This window comes from Myotis yumanensis, unplaced genomic scaffold, assembly GCF_028538775.1.
Source record: "Myotis yumanensis isolate MYYU_CA2020_CCGP unplaced genomic scaffold, mMyoYum1.0.hap1 SCAF_4, whole genome shotgun sequence".
Taxonomy (NCBI): Eukaryota; Metazoa; Chordata; class Mammalia; order Chiroptera; family Vespertilionidae; genus Myotis; species Myotis yumanensis.
In genome coordinates this window covers 3,434,894-3,454,393 of record NW_027223755.1, presented here as the reverse complement: position 1 = coordinate 3,454,393, position 19,500 = coordinate 3,434,894, and the positions used below count along the sequence as shown (strand labels likewise).

At 51.0% G+C, this 19,500-nt stretch overlaps 1 protein-coding gene across 1 annotated transcript in view; it reads left to right on the top strand.

Moving 5' to 3' along the window:
- Positions 1–8,408: 8,408 nt before the first annotated feature.
- PARP8 (poly(ADP-ribose) polymerase family member 8) overlaps positions 8,409–19,500 on the top strand; it is a 129,149-nt gene continuing 118,057 nt past the window's right edge. The window contains exons 1-2 of the mRNA XM_070411761.1: positions 8,409–8,573; positions 9,398–9,452. Of these exons, the coding sequence (XP_070267862.1) occupies positions 8,483–8,573; positions 9,398–9,452 (146 nt within the window). The 5' untranslated portion in view covers positions 8,409–8,482. The remainder of the gene's footprint in view (positions 8,574–9,397; positions 9,453–19,500) is intronic.

Here is a 19,500-nt window from a genome sequence, read left to right as displayed (position 1 = left end):
AACTATCCACTTAGCTTCTGTGCGTTCTAGTAAAATAATGTCTACTGTAAGCTCCGTGATGGTTACCAAGGTGAGTAAGACCAGTTCCTGCCTTCAAGGAACTTACAGTCTAGAAATGAGCCCTAACCGGTATGGCTCAGTGGATAGAGCGGCCTGCAGACTGAAGAGTCCCAGGTTCGATTCCAGTCAAGGGCATGTACCTTGGTTGCGGGCACATCCCCAGTAGGGAGTATGCAGGAGGCAGCTGATCGATGTTTTTAACTCTCTATCCCTCTTCCTTCCTCTCTGTAAAAAATCAATAAAAAAAAAAAAATATATATATATATATAAAAAAGAAATGAGAAGTTCATGGTAGAGGGGATATTAGTAAGAAAGAAAACCAGGAAGGGTTGTTTAAAGAGGGCAGTGTTTGGTCTCAAGGAGTTAACATTTTTTGTTTTCATTATTTTTAATAACTAAAAATCTTAAACTTCTATGTAACTAAAAAGTATCTATAATGGAAAATGGACTGCTCTCCAGAATATATAAAGATCTTTTCTGAATATGTCATAGAAAGCCAGAAAAACCCAATAGGAAAATAGAGAGAGGATATGGCAGGCAATTATATTCATACTTGAATATTCAAAAGACTATACAAGTTGCCAATAAACACTTGAAAAAAATGCCCAACTTCAGTAATAATCAGGGAAAGAAATAAGATGAATTTTTTTTTTTTTTGTATCTAACTTATTACCCAAATATTTAAAGGCTGGTGGTCGCTGTTGTTAGGAATGTTGCAGAGAATTGGGTTCTCTAAAAACACGCTTGGCGGAGTAGAAAATGATCAGGTCACTTTGAGAGCAGTTTGCTTATACCCATCATGTTTTTGAATTGACAGTCCCTGGAGACCCGGTTACTCCACGTCTACCCCAAAGAAACTGCTGAAACTGTGCAGAAAGACGTGTGTTTGTTGCAAATTGCTTGAATCACAAAGCATTTGAAAAACCCATTATGACTATAGAGATATGCTTAAAATATGTGATGGTTTATCTATTCAATCAAATTCTCTGCAGTGGCTAAAAGGTCTGAGCTAGATGTCTTGGCATTGCCATAGGAAGTTCTCCAAGACAATGAAAAAATCAAGTTGCAAAACAACACGTATTATGTGGTTCCTTTTGAACTGTGTGTGTGTGTATAAATCTATGAACATATAGGGTGTCTCAAAAAATGTATACACACGTTGGCAGCTGATAGCTCAATTTAAAAAATGAAATATATTTTTAAAAACACTGCCTTTGTAATTATTCGAACTGTGTGCATACATTTTTGGGACACCCAATAAATACATTTGTGTGACTATATGAATGCAAGAATGAGAGAATTCTCTCCTAACTATAAATGCTAGTTACCTTTGGGGTGAGGAATGGATTAGGGGTTAGGATAGCTGGACATTTTACTGTCTGGACTCATGTATGTTTTAAACAGTTTTCCCAGAGAATATATTCTTGCAGTATTTATGCACTTTTAAAAATAAGGGAAACCAGAGCTGTTGAAAACCAAGTAGAATTACCAGGAAAACAAACCGAGAGGGATGTGTGTTTACATGGGAAGGTAGGCATCTACTCTAACTGGGGCTAAGGAGGAATGGGATTAACATGTAAGGGGAGACCATGGGACTGAATGAAAGAGGGCCTGGCCAGGAGACAGAGCATTCAGGTTTCACGCTATGGCTCTCGTATTAGTGAAGCTTAGTGAGGCTAGGAAAGGCCATAAAATCTCACAATGGCCACTGTGCTGCCTCCTTTGATCTTAGGTTAGGACCGGTGCCGTGTCAGCACAGCCAAGGGTTCCTTCGGTGAGCCTGAGGAGGGGCAGTGAAGGATTAAAGAAAAGACAGACAAAGAGAATATAGCTGGGGCTGGGTGCGTCTCCCGTGCCTGGATGAGGCCACAGAGAAGGATCCAGCCAGCAAGCTGAGGCTTTATTTTATAGTCAGAGGAAAACAAGGTAGTGGTCACCATAGTTACAATGTTCTTGTGAGTTTCACTTGTTTTGGCAGCACTTGCTGCACCTCCCACAGCCCATTTGCTACCCAGGAAGGATCTAGGGGGCGGCCATAAGGTCAAGATTAATTATGCTAAGAGGGCTCTGCCCTCTCAGCTGGGACTTCTTTGTGGCTCTGCCACAGGTCAATCTGAGGCTTAACTCTAGAGCCGCTCCCTACAAGGACCAAATTGGAACACATTTCACATCAAACCACCTAAAATTCCTCCTCCATTTTGCCGAGGTTATTCGGGTTGACTCTGGGTTGCTCACACATTGGTTGCTGGACCCACCCGAGGAGGTCAGGACACCCTGCAGGATTCGTTTCTCCGGAAGCAGAAGTACCAGCAGCTCAATAACGAGAGGGTTGCTCAAGTTCACGTTGTTTACAGAAGCTGTTGGGCTTAGCAGGCGTTTTGAGTTGTGTGGGTGCCTTTCTGTTAGAGAACCATCGCAAGAAAAAGTTCTGTTCACCTGATGATTGAAAAGAACTCTGCAGTCCCCTCCTCCACAATGGCTTCCCGTCTCTCTCACTAAAGTCCCACTTCCTCACCCTGGGCGATCTCTTCCCATGCCAGCTGCCCTCTCCCTTTTCACTCGGAAGCTGTCGGAAAGGCCAGCTGTCATGTGATGTCTCCACAGCCCACGGAGGCTGCTGGGCCCTCGCTACTGATCGCCCCCCTGAGCATCTGGGAAAGGGGGCTGTTCCCTTTGCTAGCCCTGCTTCCTGCTTCCCATCCCTTTTCTTCATCCCCGGGGACTTGTTTGGGAAAGCAGTTCAGCCCAGGAAAGGGGAGTCATGCCTGCCGCTAGGAGAGGCCAGGAGAGGGCATGGGTGGGCCCCTGGGGACCCTTTCTCCTTCTTCCTGTCTTCGCTCAGGGCCTGCCGCGTCGGCCGGCCACTCTCCTCCCCACTGAGACTTCGGAACATTTACTTTCCTTCCTGTTCCGTTCGACTGCTGAAAGGTTTGGAGAGAGGAAAAACCTGAGATGAGTTCCTGAATCCCTCTGTGCCTCAGTTCCCCCCTTTGTACCATGTGAGGAATCAGAACAGCTCGCATAGAGGGCGACCGAACATGTGCAACGAGTGGCTATCAGTAGACCATTGGGGGCAGGAGCAGACAGCTCTCCTGGGTGCTGAAGTGTGGGTCACCCTCACCCCACCTTCAGGCCACATTTCCAATACCTTTCCTTCTGCACAGGGTCTGCCAGCGCAGGTGAGGAACTCACAGTTTTCCTCTAACACAGCGGTTCTCAACCTTGGCTGCACATTAGAATCACCTGGGAATCTTTTTAAAATCCTGACTTCTGGGCCTCCTCCTCCGGAAATTCTGTTTCTTTGTGATGGGGTGGGGCCACAACATGAGTCACAAAGAAACAGAATTTCCAGAGGATGAGGCCCAGAAGTCAGGATTTTAAAAAGATTCCCAGGTGATTCTAATGTGCAGCCAAGGTTGAGAACCACTGGGCTAACAAGTTCTACCAGCTGGCTTGGGACCACGTTCTCTAAACTGGTGGGTCTTTTGACTGGGCTCAGCTGTCCTGCATACAGATGGTCTCCAGGGTACTCGGCATCCGACAGAGCTCTTTCATTGTGAGTGATGGGCTTTATTGCTTCAACAAACTTATCCAGGGCCTAACACCTGCTGCCTGTGTCCGCGTGTGTGTCCGTGTGTGTGTGTGTGTGTGTGGGGGGGGGGGGGTGCGCATGCGCACACACATGCGCATGCACACCCATGACTACTGAGGCAAGGATGTAACCTCCTCATCTCAAAGGTGCCTATAGTTTTTTTTTTTAATTAAATCTTTATTGATCAGATTATTACATTAGTTACTTTTTTTTCCCACCATAACTCCCCTCCACCCAGTTCCAACCCCACCCTCTGCCCTCACTCCCCACCCACTGTCCTCATCCATAGGTGCACGATTGTTGTCTAATCTCTTCACTCACCCCCACACCCCTTTCTCCCCCCCCCCCAAGAATAGTCAGTCCATTCCCTTTCTATGTCCCTGATTCTATTACAATCACCAGTTCATCAGATTATTTATTCACTTGATTTTTAGATTCACTTGTTGATAGATGTGTATTTGTTGTTCATAATTTGTATCTTTACCTTTTTCTTCTTCTTCCTCTTCTTACAGGATACCTTTCAGCATTTCATATAATACTGGTTTGGTGGTGATGAACTCCTTTAGCTTTTTCTTATCTGTGAAGCTCTTTATCTGGCCTTCACTTCTGAATGATAGCTTTGCTGGATAAAGTAGTCTTGGTTGTAGGTTCTTGGTATTCATCACTTTGAATATTTCTTGCCACTCCCTTCTGGCCTGCAAAGTTTCTGTTGAGAAATCAGCTGACAGTCGTATGGGTACTCCCTTGTAGGTAACTGATTTTCTTTCTCTTGCTGCTTTTAGGATTCTCTCTTTGTCTTTTGCTCTTGGCATTTTAATTATGATGTGTCTTGGTGTGGTCCTCTTTGGATTCCTTTTGTTTGGGGTTCTCTGCGCTTCCTGGACTTGGAAGTCTATTCCTTTCACCAGGTAGGGGAAGTTTTCTGTCATTATTTCTTCAAATAGGTTTTCAATATCTTGCTCTCTCTCATCTTCTGGCACCCCTATAATTCGGATGTTGGTACGCTTGAAGCTGTCCCAGAGGCTCCTTACACTATCTTCATATTTTCGGATTCTTTTTTCATTTTGCTTTTCCAGTTGGGTGTTTTTTGCTTCTTCGTATTTCAAATTTTTGACTTGATCCTTGTGACCCTCTGGTCTGCTGTTGGGAGTCTGTATAATATTCTTTATTTCAGTCAGTGTATGCTTAATTTCTAGTTGGTCCTTTATCACAACATTGAGGGTCTCATTAGATTTCTTGAGGATCTCACTACATTTATCAGCAGTCTTACCAGTCTTTTCGAGGGCTTCTAAACAGTTCTTTAAAGACCTTAAAAGTGTGGTTTTGAACTCTATATCCAACAGTTTGCTTTCCTCCAATTCTGTCGTTTGTGTCCTGTTTCTTTGTCTCGGCATTTTTTTATGCTTCGCTGTGTCGATAGAGTGCCTTTCTGTGCTAAGTGTCCCAATTACCTAAGGTAGACACTCTTGGTGCACCCCCTTGTGGGCTTTGTGCACAGTCTTGTTGTGGTTAAGCCTTGATTGTTGTAGTTATCACTGTGAGGAATTGACCTCCAGGTCAATTGGCTGTGAGAATCAGCTGTGTCTGCGGTGGGAGAACTTCTGTGCTGGAGACACCCCTCTGGGGCTAGACTTGCTTCGATGGGGCTTTGGTGCTCACTGAGTCTGCCCCCTGAGTGTGTCTTTTATGGTTCCACGGAGCTGCAAACTGGATGGTCCCACTCTGACCTCTGGGCTTCCTGACTCCTGGATCTCTAGGGAGGTGCTAATCTAGCCTTTGCCTGAGGCTATCCAGCAAAAGCCTCCCTGCAGGGCTTGGGCGGGGCGGGTCCCATGGGATCAACAGGGCGAGGTTAGCAATTATGGCTGCTCTCAGTCTTGCCCTCAGAGGCTCTGCTTCTCAGTGTCCCAGTAGTCGCTGCAAGCCCCACGGAGAGAAAGCTGCCCTAGGGTTCTGAGCGATGCCAGACAGTCCCGCTTCTCCCGTATGAGTGTGGGTCCTTAGAGACTCGCCCGGAACTGGAGCTCAGAGCCTGAGACTCCCTCCCGATTGAAAACAACCGCGCCCTCAGCCTCCAGCCCGCTCCACATGCACTCCGAACCTTAGTATTTTACTTCAGCACTGCACCTCCTCTGAGCCTCGGTATGCTTTTCTCTTTCCTCCTAGTTGTAGAACATCCACTCAGCCAGCTTTCCTGTGGTTCTGGATGATGTCCGTTCCGTCTTTTAGTTGTATTTTTGAAGTGGTTGTTCGAGGCAGCAAACTCCCGTGTTTACCTATGCCGCCATCTTGGTTTTCACATTTCAGACTTCAAGGTGCCTATAGTTTTTAACAAGAGCACAAATAACCTAAATGTTTAACCAAGAGCCTGAGAAGAGACAAGACAGTGGGACCCTGGGTCTGGGCCAAATTTGAGAGAATCAAGCCGTAAGGACGCAGCGTGGAACACTAGTACCTGGTGTAGTTTTTTTTTTAAATATATTTTATTGATTTTTTTTACAGAGAGGAAGGGAGAAGGATAGAGAGTTAGAAACATCAATGAGAGAGAAGCATCGATCAGCTGCCTCCTGCACACTCCCTGCTGGGGATGTGCCTGCAACCAAGGTACATGCCCTTGACTGGAATCGAACCTGGGACCCTTGAGTCCTCAGGCCGACGCTCTATCCACTGAGCCAAACCGGTTAGGGCTGGTGTAGTTTTTATTGGAGAAACTTATCTTGCAGAAATGTGTACTAGAGGGAAAGCTTGGTTTTCATTTTTTTAAAAAATCTTATTCCTTAACATTTAAAAATACTTAAATATATCACACCTTAAGGGCGCAAACAGAGGGAGGCTGGCTTTGTTGAACAAAAACAGGACGGTCTGTGAAGCTGGGGGAAAAATCAAAGGCGGCACCAATCACAAGGAGGCCTCCTTTATGGAGGCGACCCGGACAACAGCAGACAACCTGGTCGCTTTAAAATGAGCCCAGATGTATCGGTAGGAAGGTTCTGCTTTGAGGACGCAGGCTTTGTGGAGAGGCAGCGGGAAGATAAATCCTCGTGACGTGATAGGTTCAGAGCTTTTTTTGGAGAAGTTAGAGCGCAGGATGGAAGGAGGAAGTCAGTCCACGTGTGGAAGGGGAGAAAGTAGCCCAGCAGCACCCCAGGGGGGCCTTGACCCTGCCCTGCCCGGGGCCGGAAGCTCTGCAGGAGAGGCTGAGAGAGCTACTGCGCTGTCCCTGTGGCTGTGGCAGGTCAGAGCCCGCAGGCCCAGGTGCTGCCGCGGGGCCTCCTGCAGTGCAATCCCCACTCAGTGCGCTGCATTCGGGACTGTGCAGCCGATAATGTCGTGTTTTCCTTTCTGCGAGATGGAGGAACTGGAGCACGCCGTCTCGCCTGGCTTGTGTCTCTCTGGAATCTTACCCATCTGTCAGGGATGACAGTTGTTCCTAATTCCCCTACACATCGTGTTGCCACAGTCAGCACCTGAGCCGGACCCAGGAAGGGCCTGAACCTGCTTGACAACCCAGGTGCTCGAGCCCATAAGGAAGCTGATGGTCACTGGGGCGCCTACAAAGACGAGAGGCTGCAAGGCACAGCCATTCGTGCAACCAGCCAGCATCCAGGTTCCCCCCTGTGTTCCAGGCACTGCACCAGGCCCTGGGAATGCAGAACAGGAGGAGACAGGGGCTGCCCAGAGGAGCCAACTGGTCCAAGGGGAGGTGCCCCTGGGCCTGCGCTGGGCCTCTGGCCACACGTGTGGAGGCAGGGCCGGGACCAGCCCTGGAGGCTCAGAGCTGCGTCTCCTTTCTGAGCCGGACAAGGCGTGGAGGAGCCTTCCCTTGACGGACTGGCACAGGGTGGCCTTTAAAACGAGCCAAGCAGAGGTCCCCCTTTTGGGGAGCCCCTGGCCCATGCGGTTGAGTCAGCCACGTCTTTATGGACAGAAATGCTCAGTAGGGAGGAAATGGTGAGGCTCCGGACGTGGAGGGAGTCCCTCAGAGGGGCCTTCGTCTCCTAGGGGTACCCCAATATTTCCATTTGGGAGAAAGACTCCGGCAGTAAGGGCCTAGGACGATGCGCGTCTGGAGTGATCTCACGCTTTTTCCATCACGCCTGATGGGGCACAAGGAGAGATTTGTTCCTTTTATTTATTTATTTCCCATTTTAAAGGATTTTCCTTGATCCCTCCCACCCTCTCTCCCGGCCACTCCGATTTGGGTTTTCCATCTGACTCATAATTCCTTCTGAAAGTGGAGTGGAATTCATAAAGTGGGGGTGGGGGGGGCGGGGAGCCCCACGGCACCTTCACTACCCACCTCCCCGCTGAGCCCGGCCCGCGCCCGGGACGGCGGCGGCAATCGCAGCCCGGCGGCCGGCGACCGGGTGACCGGGCGGCGGGCGCGGCAGGGTCTGCGGCGGGCGGCGCTGCAGCGGCCTGGGCACCCGGGCCGCCCGCGGGCGCGAGTGTGCGCGGCGGTGCGGGCGGCGTGCGGGCCGCGGGGGGCGTGCGCGCGGGAGGCGGAGCGGGGTGCGCCCCTCGCCGGCGCCCCGCCGCGGCTCGCTCTCCGCCCGCCGCCAGCGCCCGGCCCCCGCGGCCCCCGCTCCGGGCGGGGGAGGGAGCCGACGAGGCCGGAGTCCGCGGCGTCCGGCGGCGGCAGCTGGGCGGCCACATCTGGCGGCAGCGCCGGCCCCCGCCCCGCCCCCCGCCCGCGCCGGGAGCGCCGCCGAGGCCGCTGCGCCTCCAGCCCCGCCGCGGCCAGAGGTTCCATTTCGAGCGGAGCGTTTCCGAGGCCGGAGCGAGCGGGGCGGGGCGGGCGCTCGCGGCTTCTCTCCCGGGGGCGGCTCCATGGGGATGTGTTCTCGGCAGGAGCGGATCCAGAAGGACATCGACGTGGTGCTCCAGCGGTCCCGGGCCGACACGGACTGCCTGTTCGCAGGTGAGTGCCCGCCGCCCCGGCCCCGGCCCCGGCCCCGGCCCCCGGCTCCCCGCCCGAGTGCGGACCGCGGCGCGCGTCCCCGATTCGGGGTTCGTTTGGCAACAGCTGCTGCGGCGGGAGCGGGCGCGGGAGCGGGAGCCCGCGGGGGAGGGGGCGAGGCCGGTCCCCCCGCCCCAGGTCAGGGGCAGCCCGCAGCTTTGGGGCAGGACCCGGGGGCTGGGCGTGGGGGGGGGGCTTCGCTGTATTGTTGCCCCCCCGCCCCGTGTGCGCCCCGATTGTCCGAGCTTCTCGGGGTTTCGGCGGCAGCCGCGACCGACCGGGCGGGTTTGCGCCCCGGGCTGAGCAGCCGGGAACCGAGGCCGCGGGGGCAGCGCCAGGCGACCTCAGGCTCCGCAGTTCCGCCCGGCGGTGCGCGGTCCGGGGAGAGGGGGGCCTGCGGAGAGGGGCCCGGGGGGCCCGGCATCCTCCCCGGCGGCCGCCCCGCGCCCACCTCGCTCTCCAGGGGAGGGATCGAATTTGGCTTTCGCAGCCTGGAGATTGGCGAGGGCGCTTCCGGCTGCCCCGACCCGGCGATTCCCAAGTCGCTGTTGCCATGGCACCGGCACTTGTTGCGGGGGGGTGGGGTGGGGGCTCCCACGGCGCCGGCCCCGGCCCGGGGCATCCCTCCCGCGTCCAGGGGGTCCCCGCGGCTGTCCAGCCTCGCCTCCCGGGGGGAAGGGGTGGGGGTCGGGCCTCTGGCTCCACCGCCCAGGACCCCACCCCCGACCCGGGTACACCCCACCCCCCACCCCCGGGGCAGCTCCTAACAGGACTTTCTCGGTCAGATTTCAGGTACTCGGACTCCACCTTTACCTTCACGTACGTCGGCGGCCCCAAAAGGTATGTAAGCGTCTCCAGTTGCTTCATTTCCTGTTCACATGCCTGCGTTTCCTTTGTTCTCACTGTTCCGTGTCTGGGATTTTTTCTTTCTTTCTTTTTTTGCTCTTGTTGTCCTCTAACCACATGCCAAGTCCCAGGTCCTGGCTCTAAATGGCAAAGGGGAAGTGGACATGTGATGCCGGCGCTGGAAGCGCAGGCCGCAGCCGGAGCAGCACCCGCCGCCCGGCACGTTCCAGCGGCTCTGGCAGCGGCTGGCTCCCGGGGTGTCTGGGGGTTGATGCAGCCAACCGGGTGCAGCACTGGCATCCTGGGTGGGAAGTGAAGTGGGCCCGAGACCCGGATGGCACGCAGTAGTGGGGTCCCAGGCCATGGTTTTCCTGGCGAGCTGCTTGCTGCTCCATGTTCCTGTGTTGACTACCGTGGACATCAGCACGCAGCCTGCCAGTTGTCCATACTCTGTGTGTGTGTGTGTGTGTGTGTGTGTGTGTGTGTGTGTCTGGGCTTTGAGGAGTGGTGCTCTGGTTTCCACACTTGGCTGGAGGAAAACGTTTGGCAGGTGCATGCAGCTGGAGCGTATCATCCTTGAGGGGGAAGGATGGCACATGCACGCAGGAACCCTGAATTGTGCACAGTGCGAAAGCAGGTGAAATCCAACTTTGTATTTCGGAGGTGGAGTTAGCATGAGAGGTAGCCGTGGGGACGTGCCTGGCGGGCCTCACTTGTTAAGTTGGGATTTTCCCCCCGTAGCCCCTGGGGACACGGTGGCCTCACAGAGCAGCGGCCACCCAGGGAAGCTGTCAGAGATGCCGCCTGGCTCTGAGGACTTGACATTCAGTAGCACCTGATCACGTCCCAAAATGTCTCTGAGCTGATGGAAACGTCTGAACGCACTCATTGCAGAAGAGGCTTTCTTCTGTATGTGGTGTTAGGTTAGGTGGCTCAGGAGGCGGCATAGGAAATAAAGAAAGTCCAGTTAATCAGAAAAGAAAGAAAGGAAAGGTTTTATTCTGCGTCCCCGGGCGGCCCGCGGGCCCCAAAGACGTGGATCCGAACCAACAGGGAGGGGGGTGATTTTTTTATACAGCTGTTCAGTGAGGGCGGGGGAGCATGAGCTGTGGGAGTTCCCGCCGCGGGGGTTGTCACGGTTTCCAGGTGTCGTCATCTGCCTGGTAGCTGACCTGTTAGGAATTCCAGGGCGGGACCGCTATCTGCGTCACCATCTATCTGGTGCACTGGCCTGTTAGGGATTCTCGGAAGGGCCCAGTATCTACGTCACCATCTGCCTGGCGGGGGCAGGCATCAGCTCCTGGACCCCCTTTCGACCTAACACATGGAGCTTTTAAAAGCTTGGAATTAATGTGAATCTTGAAGATGCTTGGGATCTGGGCTGCAATCTCCATCTCAAGAAAGCTGTAGTGAAAACAGTGGTCAGGTCTCCCATATGTAGTTTGCCTAAGCCTCAGGATTGTGTTTTGTCTTTTCATTTTATTTTTTTTTGGTCTCCCCCCTCCCCCATTTTTAAATTGAATTTATTGAGGTGACATTGGTTAATGAAATCATACAGATTTCAGGTGTACAGTTCTATAATACAACATCTGCATATTGTATTGTGTTCAGCATCCCAAGTGTTGATTTGATTTACTAGTTGAAAATGTAACATATAATATTGGGAGAGAATAAAATCATAGTGCTTCTTAATTTACCATCATCTTTGTAATTGTGACTAAAAAGAATAAATTAGAGAAGATTCAACTAAATTAACACTGCTCCTACACTTACTATCCAGAGATACGTTGGTGTATGACTAATATCTTCCTGGATATTTTTAAAGATATACTTTTATTGATTTCAGGAGGAAGGGAGAGGGAAAGAGAAACATCAATGATGAGAGAATCATTGATCAGCTACCTCCTGCACGCCCCGCACTGGGGATCTAGCCCAAATCCCGGACTTGTGCCCTTGTCCGGAATCGATCCCGGGACCCCTCAGTCCACAGGTGGATGCTCTCTCCACTGAGCCAAACCGGCTAGGGCTTCCTGGATTGTTTTAACAGTTAAAATACAGGCATACCTCTGAGATATTGTGGGTTTGGCTCCAAATCATCAAAAATAAAGCGAATATTGCAATAAAGCGAATAACATGAATATTTTGGTTTTCCAGTGCAGATAAAAGTTATGTTTACACTCTACTGTAGTCTGTTAAGTGTGCAATAGCATTATGTCTAAAAACACCATGTATCTACCTTAATTAAAAAGCTACTCTATTGATAAAAAATGTTAACCGACTGACATCTGAGCTGTCAGCGAGCCCTGAGGGTCTTCCCTTCAGTCTCTGCCTAGTAAGACACAGTGTCTGGGAAGTGCAGTGGCCTGAGGATGTCTGTGTGCCCTGCACTGAAAACACCCCCTGCGAGCAGTCAGCACCTGCTCCAGCGGTCTGTTGGGTAAAGCCCCGGGTAAGCTTTTCAACGCACTAGCTTTATTATTATTATTATTAATATTTTTTATTGTTGACAGTATTAGCTTTCTTATTTTCAGTTAGATGCCTCAGTTCTTTTGGCCTCAGTTTACTCATCTGTCCAATGAGAGGAGATGTACTGTCCACTTGGTCTCTCTAAGACCTGGGAGTAGGTACCGCAGAAAGAGTTTATCAGCAAATTACAGAACCGGTGTTCAGGAAACAGGGAGAGGGCTGGCTGGGTGAATAATTAACTACTGGAGATACCATCAGTTCTCACTTGTAGGAGCCGGGGCCATGGTTGCTGTGGATGGAAGAGGTGATTCCTTTCTGTGTAATCCCACTGAGGGACAGTGTTTGCTTGTGCCCTGAGCGTGTTTCTTAGACTCTCCGAGCCTCGGTTTGCACATCCCAAGGTGAGAATAGTAATACCACGAGCCTTCTGATTAGAGAAAAGGCCGTGAACTCGGTCTTCCAGCTGACCTACAGTCAGAGAAGCACGCTGTGGGCGAGGGTGCCAGGCCTGGTGACCTGATTGCTTGGTCTGCTCGTAGCTCGTTCTGCAAAGCAGTCCTGTGTCCCAGGTGGTTCTAGTGGAGTCGCAGGAGCCCCTTTCATGCCAGTCCCTCTGGGGGTTTGTGGCTAGGAGCAGAGAAGACCCCCCCACCCCCCGCAAAATAAAAGTATAAAAAAATATGTTGTTTTAACTACATTAGAACCTGATACTTATGTATTTCTCATTGCGACGTGTCAATGGAGCATTTAAAATTAAAATGACCTTGCTCTCTTTTGGTTTAATGTGCTTATCAACCAAAAATATTCAATTAATAGAGTCATTTTGGGTAAATTAGACTTCCTTCACCATTAAAGGAATTTTATGGAGAGATAGGACATGATTATCTTTAATTATATGTCACCATCATTTCATCTAAAACATTGTGGACGTATTTCAAGAATGATTTCCAATTCAAGTTACGTGTAGATAAAACTTAAAATACCATTTCCTTTCGGACACCCTCCCAGCATGAGTTCCCCTTTGTTCTAAAGGACAGGGTTGATCTTCCATGTCCCCACTCAAAAAAAATAACATTGAGCATTTTTTTAACATGTGCTTTTTTTTGCGTGTTTCTGTGGGTTAAGAGAAAATGCCAGGAGGCGACAGTGTCAGCCTGGCTGGTGGCCTGGCGCATTGGCCTTGCGTTTGGAGGGCAGCAGAGGGACACCGGGCCTGCTAATGTTTGTTACTCTGACTGTCGGTGAGGATGTGGGCAGGGGCAGACGGTCAGCTGGAAGACGGAGTTCATGGCCTTTTCTCTAATCGGAAGGCTCATGGTATTCCTATTCTCATATCGGGATGTGCAAACCGAGGCTCGGAGAGTTTAAGAGACACGCTCAGATGGACTCCGTTACATGACAGAGCTGCCTCGTACCCCTGCTCTGTCCCGCCCGAGACCCGTGCTCCTTTCTGTACACGCGTGTTCTCAGGCTCTGAGCATGGAGCACTGGAACATCCAAAAATTAGGCCGAGGCCTACTTGAGAGAGAGGTCGTTCCGGTGTCTTTGGTGGAGAAGCAATGAGAAAGGAAGTGTTAAATGTGAGGAACTTGGTTGTTAATGCCGTCTACATATGCCCGAGAACTTGTCTCTGCTCGGAAAGACGAATCCATTTTAGCGATGGCCCGTGTAGCCCCTCTGATTCCTGGGTCTCTCCTTGGGGTAACTCCACAGCTGCCAGGGGTCGGGGCTGCCTCCCGATTTCAGGGCTGTGCCAACACCACAAACCAGGGCCTCAGCGGCACACGATTTGAGAGTTTATTGCAAAAGTTGCTCCTTCCCTGGACTCAGTCCTGCTGGGATCTCTGACTCGTTCTTGGTCCTTTGTCATTGGCATGAAGACCACAACGTTAGGGCTTCTGGCCCTTCTTGTCACTGGCGGTCAGGCGTGCAGTAAGCGATGGAAGAAATCCGAGGGATCCAGTGGGCGGTGACAGCTGCTGAGGGGATGGGACATCTGGCTGGGTCTCGGGGCCAGTGCCTCACACAGACAGGAGAGCAAGGGGACCCGGGCCTGGCCCCTGTGGATGGCCTAATCAGCACGGAGGTTTTGTAAACACAAACAGTAGCTGTTATTGTAAAAAGATTTAGAAAAACAGGGAAACCAAGAAGATGATTTCTCCATCTCCTGTTAATATATTAGGGTTTATTCTTTCAGAATTTTTATCTGTCTGTGTGCATAGGACAATGGTTGGCAAACCGCGGCTCATGAGCCACATGCGGCTCTTTGGCCCCTTGAGTGTGGCTCTTCCGCAAAATACCACTTGCGTGCACGCATGTACAGTGCGAAGTTGATTAAAACTTTGAGTAAAGTTTATTAAGTTAATTTTGGGGAACGTTGTGGAGTGAAAGAAGATGTAGTGTCGAGGATTGAGAAAGGTATACAAGACGAGTGTGGATGGGAGAGTTGAAAGGGGTCGACCTCAGCGAACGTACCTCAATCAGATTGAGGATGTTTTTAGCAAAGGCCAGCTTAGGAGTACCCTAATTAAGTTAATAACAATGTACCTACCTATATAGTTTAAGTTTAAAAAATTTGGCTCTCAAAAGAAATTTCAATCCTTGTGCTGTTGCTATTTGGCTCTGCTGACTAATGAGTTTGCCGACCACTGGCCTAGGGGATGGATGTGTCCAAAGACTGTGTCATATTCCCTTGAGACCTCGCTGCTTTTCACCCAAGACTATACCCAGGTCTCTTTTTCAGAAAGTATTTACTTCAGGTTTAAATTGGGAGTTTTTCCAGCCCAGGGGTGGGACTCTGCCTAGGAAACCTCATGCTTATGTTAGAAATGACCGATCCTTTAGACATCGGCATCGCTGCAGAGGTGCCCTCTTTGCGGTGTGAAAAGACAGCCCCGCCGGTGGTCAGGGGAGCATGGCATCCCGGAGGCGCGCCCGGAGTTTCAGGAGCTTCTGTCCACCAGATGTTTTGCAGCGTCGCCTGGGACTCAGCAAGTGTACTGCTCTCCATCCAGTCCTCACATTGTGGATGTGCAAACTGAGGCTGGCCACCTCCTCCTCGCCGGGGCCTTTGCCCGCGCTGCCTGGAACAGCCATCCACACCCTACGTCCCACCCCTCCCCGTCTCAGGCCTCAGCAGCCTGCGCTGCCCAGATCTTCCCGGAGTCGAATGCCCCTGGAGCAGCCTCTCCCGCCTCCCGTGCAGGGCTTTCTGAGATGCTGTCACCAGGCCCTGTCAGCACCTGCTCACTGACAGCGGTGGGGGAGCCCCTTGGCGGCGGGCCTGTCCTGTGCGGTGCAGCGCCCCAGCCCCTCCCTCTGAGCACAGTGTCCCCTCTCAGTGACCAGATGCTGAACGAGTCCCCGGTGGCTACTAGGAGGGCTTCTGGCAGGTGAGAGGCAGCTGCCTAAACACCGTGACCAGGTGTAGAGATGCCGGGGGGGTGGGGGTGGGGGGGCACGTGCGCTGGTGACAGGACTCAGAGTGACAGGTTGCCCAGCGCGTCACCAGCCCTGTTGTCTGGGCCACAGGCCCTTGTGTAGGGTGACAGGGAGTGACGGGGACTGGGGCACAGTGGAGAGCGTGGACTCTGTAAAGTATTTACTTCAGGCTTAAAAAATTGTTGGGGTCCAGCCCCAGCAGGTCCAGGGGTTCCTAAAGGTGTGGACGGAGTCGGCGAAGAAGGGATGACACAGAGACAGCATTCAGTTGATCAGCATGGTTGGGTTCTCTCTTTATTGTCCCGTTACATCTATATTTATACTATTTGATCCCATAAGCATGTCTCTATAATTACATCATGGTATGTTTCAGGAAACCTTCTACAGTTCCTAGTTTCATGTCCATAATCCTGTCTCTATCTAGTTCTGTTGATTTTAATCTTGTCTAGGTTAATCTCTGTGTTCCATTACAAGGGCTATTCCAAGGTCACTGCTCTACTGATAGGCTACAAGGGAGTGGCTGAAGGAGATGATCCTACCCAGTAAAGGTTATGTCCTCCCAGCCTCGCTGCTTGCCTTCCCTGGGACTGCCCTGTGTCAGAGGTCTCCAGGGGTATAGGCTTTGGTGCTTTCCCTGGTGGGCAGACCCCTGGGGATGTGGGCCCAACAAGTCCCAAATTTATTGCCAACAGTCTTAGTCCAAGTTCTTCATAAGTAGTACATGGTATTTCTGTAACACTAGGGGGATTTACTGATTTATTCTCTTCCTTAGTCCTGTTAATCCCTGACCTGGGGAAATAACCTTTCTCGGGGAGGTGGTCCTGGTTAAAACACATAGTGTTAAGAGGGGGAGCAAACATATGTCATATATGCCAGGTCCCTTGAAACATAAGCTGTGCAGATGTTTCCTCCCTGCAGTGACTGCGTCAAGCAGCAAGGGTGGATCGGCTTCCAGCAAAAACTCAGCACTCTGGTGATCGAGCAGAGTTTTGGGGGGAGGGCAATCCACCGGGGCTCCCCACCGTATCATTTCTTGCCCCTGGGATGCCGTGGAGGGAACTTCCTTGGTTGCCAAGTGCATTTGTTCCCTTTTGACTTTCTTAGGAGAAATCCTGGCGCCGGGAGGAGGGCGGTCGTCGGTTTCCACTGTGAAAGGGGCGCATGCTCATTCTGGAAATCTGGAAAGAGGCAGTTACCAGTACCCTTTCCGTTTCAGAATGAAAAGAACGATCATTTAGGAATTAAAAAGTAGCCTGTTCCTCTTGACAACAGGGACCTGCTCATTGTAATTTTGTCATATTGATTATTATCCAAAATAATGACTTTACAACAAAGCGCATTCGTTGGAGGCTTGGGACCTGCCCGGGCAGCTGGGTGGCCGTGGGCAGCTGGCGGCAGCTGGACGAGCGAGTCGGGCTTCGCACCCCTTTCTCAAGCACGGCTGCTCTGCCTCTTTCCTGTTCTGTATGAAACTTTTTTTTTTTTTTGGAAAAAGGTTTCACAGTTAAAGGAGTTTTAAAACCACTGGCCAAAAATAACCACCACATTTAGCACAAGTATAGCTTTATGGAGGCTTCTGTGTTCTTTAAAATATATTTTTATTAATTCCAGAGAGGAAGGGAGAGGGAGAGAGAGAAACAGCAGTGATGAGAGGGGATCATTGACGGGCTGCCTCCTGCATGGCCCTGGAGCAGTGGTTCTCAACCTTCTGGCCCTTTAATACAGTTCCTCATGTTGTGGCGACCCCCAACCATAAAATTATTTTCGTTGCTACTTCATAACTGTAATGTTGCTACTGTTATGAATCGTCATGTAAGTATCTGATATGCAGGATGGTCTTAGGCGACCCCTGTGAAAGGGTCATTCGACCGCCAAAGGGGTCTCGACCCACAGGTTGAGAACCGCTGCCCTGGAGGCTCCAGTATTAACAGCACATTTAAACTCCATTTATTTCACGGATTAAGAGACGACGACCAGCCGTGTTTATTGGGCAGACTCGCTGCTGTCCTTTTTGCCTACTTGACATCCTGTGTTTGCAAAAAGCTCGAGTAGGTATTTTGTCAGCCGTTGTACATTTCATAGCGACAGGTACGAGGCATGGGTTACTGAAATAACTCACCGTTACTAGGAGGAGTAGTTGCAGTGTAAGTTTAAGGGGCTGAACTGGAGTAGCTGGGAATGTTGGGGAGGGCAGGGACTGACGGACGCCAGGGCAGGACTGGAAACCTGCCGGTTGTCAGGCATGTGCCTGAGCCCCGGCCTGGCATCAATAGTCAGAAAACGATGTTCATCGGCGGTGCACCTTGTGCAAATATCGGGCCCATCTGTTTCAGTTCCCCGTCATTTCTCTCTGCGGCGTTAAGAAAGAAACACACAGAGACATGTCCTCAGCCCTACACACATTTTGTGATTCTCTGCACAGCTTTGCTTTGGGATAGACTGTGGCGGAGATAAATCTTGCTTTACGGGCGCTGCCACGGACTTCGGGTAACATTTCAGTCAAGTCGTTGCCATCTCATCCTTCTCGTATTTATTCTCTCCGTTTCTGAAATCCCGTCTTCCACGCACCCTAGGAAAGACTTAAGAAGCAAGGCTTTGGTTGATAATGCTTGTCGCTCTGTTTTATTGTGACATAATTTAGGATTTCTGTTCAGTCGTCTCACTGCAATGCCAGGCAGTTGGGGCTGCCGCATTACAACAACCCATCGTCTTGTCTTCTCGTTAAAAGCAGCTTCTCCCCCCTGCCTTTCCCTGGTTAGAGTCACGTCACCTGAGCCAGGTACGGGGATCCCAGGCTCGGGTTTCCACCTCTTTCAGAGCCCCGCCGGCTGCTGTTGAAATCATCCCTGGCATCTTCGCCCCTCCCCACTTTATAACTCAGCGTCTTTCAGTTCTTGATGAACAGCTGCTCTCCCATCAGTGTATTTGTGCCCGAACTCTTTAAGCACGGATTTAATCATAGCATTTATCGGCTCAGAAACCTTCAAGAGCAGCCATAGTGTTCTCCACATCACACTTAAACCCTACCCTGGCTTTCGGGAGCCACCTTCCCACCCCGCATTGACGTATATTTTTCAAGCTCCCAAACACCAGCTTACGACTCTTTGCTCATTGACCTCCTCCTCTCTGCGCTCAACAATGATTTGTGTAATTTAGTGCCTTAAGCACACACAGCTGTTCAAGGTTCATTGATTGGTAACATCTATGTCGGCTAATACACTTGGTTTTGAATATCAAGATCACGGGTTTATTATCACAAAGACCAGTTCACTTAAACTTGCCTTTGATCGAGAGTGGCGTCTCTGGAAAATATATGATGGGTTTATGCTCCAGGAGTGGGTAGAGTGAGAGGATGAACAGAGCAAGGTGAGGATGCGAAGGCAGTGACATCTGAGGAGGGGGCCGGGGGAGGGTAGGATGAGCATATAAATAGGTTATACCCAGTCCGTTATAGAACAACAGTAAATCTGGAGGATAGTTTATTTGCATATCAGTGACATCCTAGTTTGTGGCCGACACCTCGGTGTATTTAATGGAGGGTGACGAATCAGTCAGTGTTAAATTTAAGAGGGGACTCGCTTCAACCTTTGTGCGGTCAGATCAATTTTCCCTGGACAGAAATTAGTGGCAGAAAGGAGTTAGCTCGCTGCTGACCCACTGCCCCCAGGGCGGGTTCTGTCTGCCATTGGGGAATGTCAGTCCCCTCTCCGCGTGGCCTGCCAGAGGCGCAGGGTCTCAGCCACCCCGGAAGCGCTGTAGTTATCTGGATAACTACAAAACAAGTATAGATTGTTATCCAAGAATCACGTGGAGCAGGTTTTAGTAGCTGAAGTATAGAACCGAGCCACAGACCAATACAGCTACTATCCATTTGTCAGGCGTCCACAGCCAAGAAGAAGAAAAGTTCAGACACAACTGGAAAACAAGAGACAAAGATACGATTACTGACAGAGGTGTGTAAAAGAGAGAATAAGGCCCGGCTGGCGTGGCTCAGTGGTTGAGCGTGGACATAGGAACCAGGAGGTCACAGTTTGATTCCCGGGCAGGGCACATGCCTGGGTTGTGGGCCTGATCCCCAGTGTGGGGTGTGCAGGGGCCAGCAGATCGATGATTCTCTTTCATCACTGATGTTTCT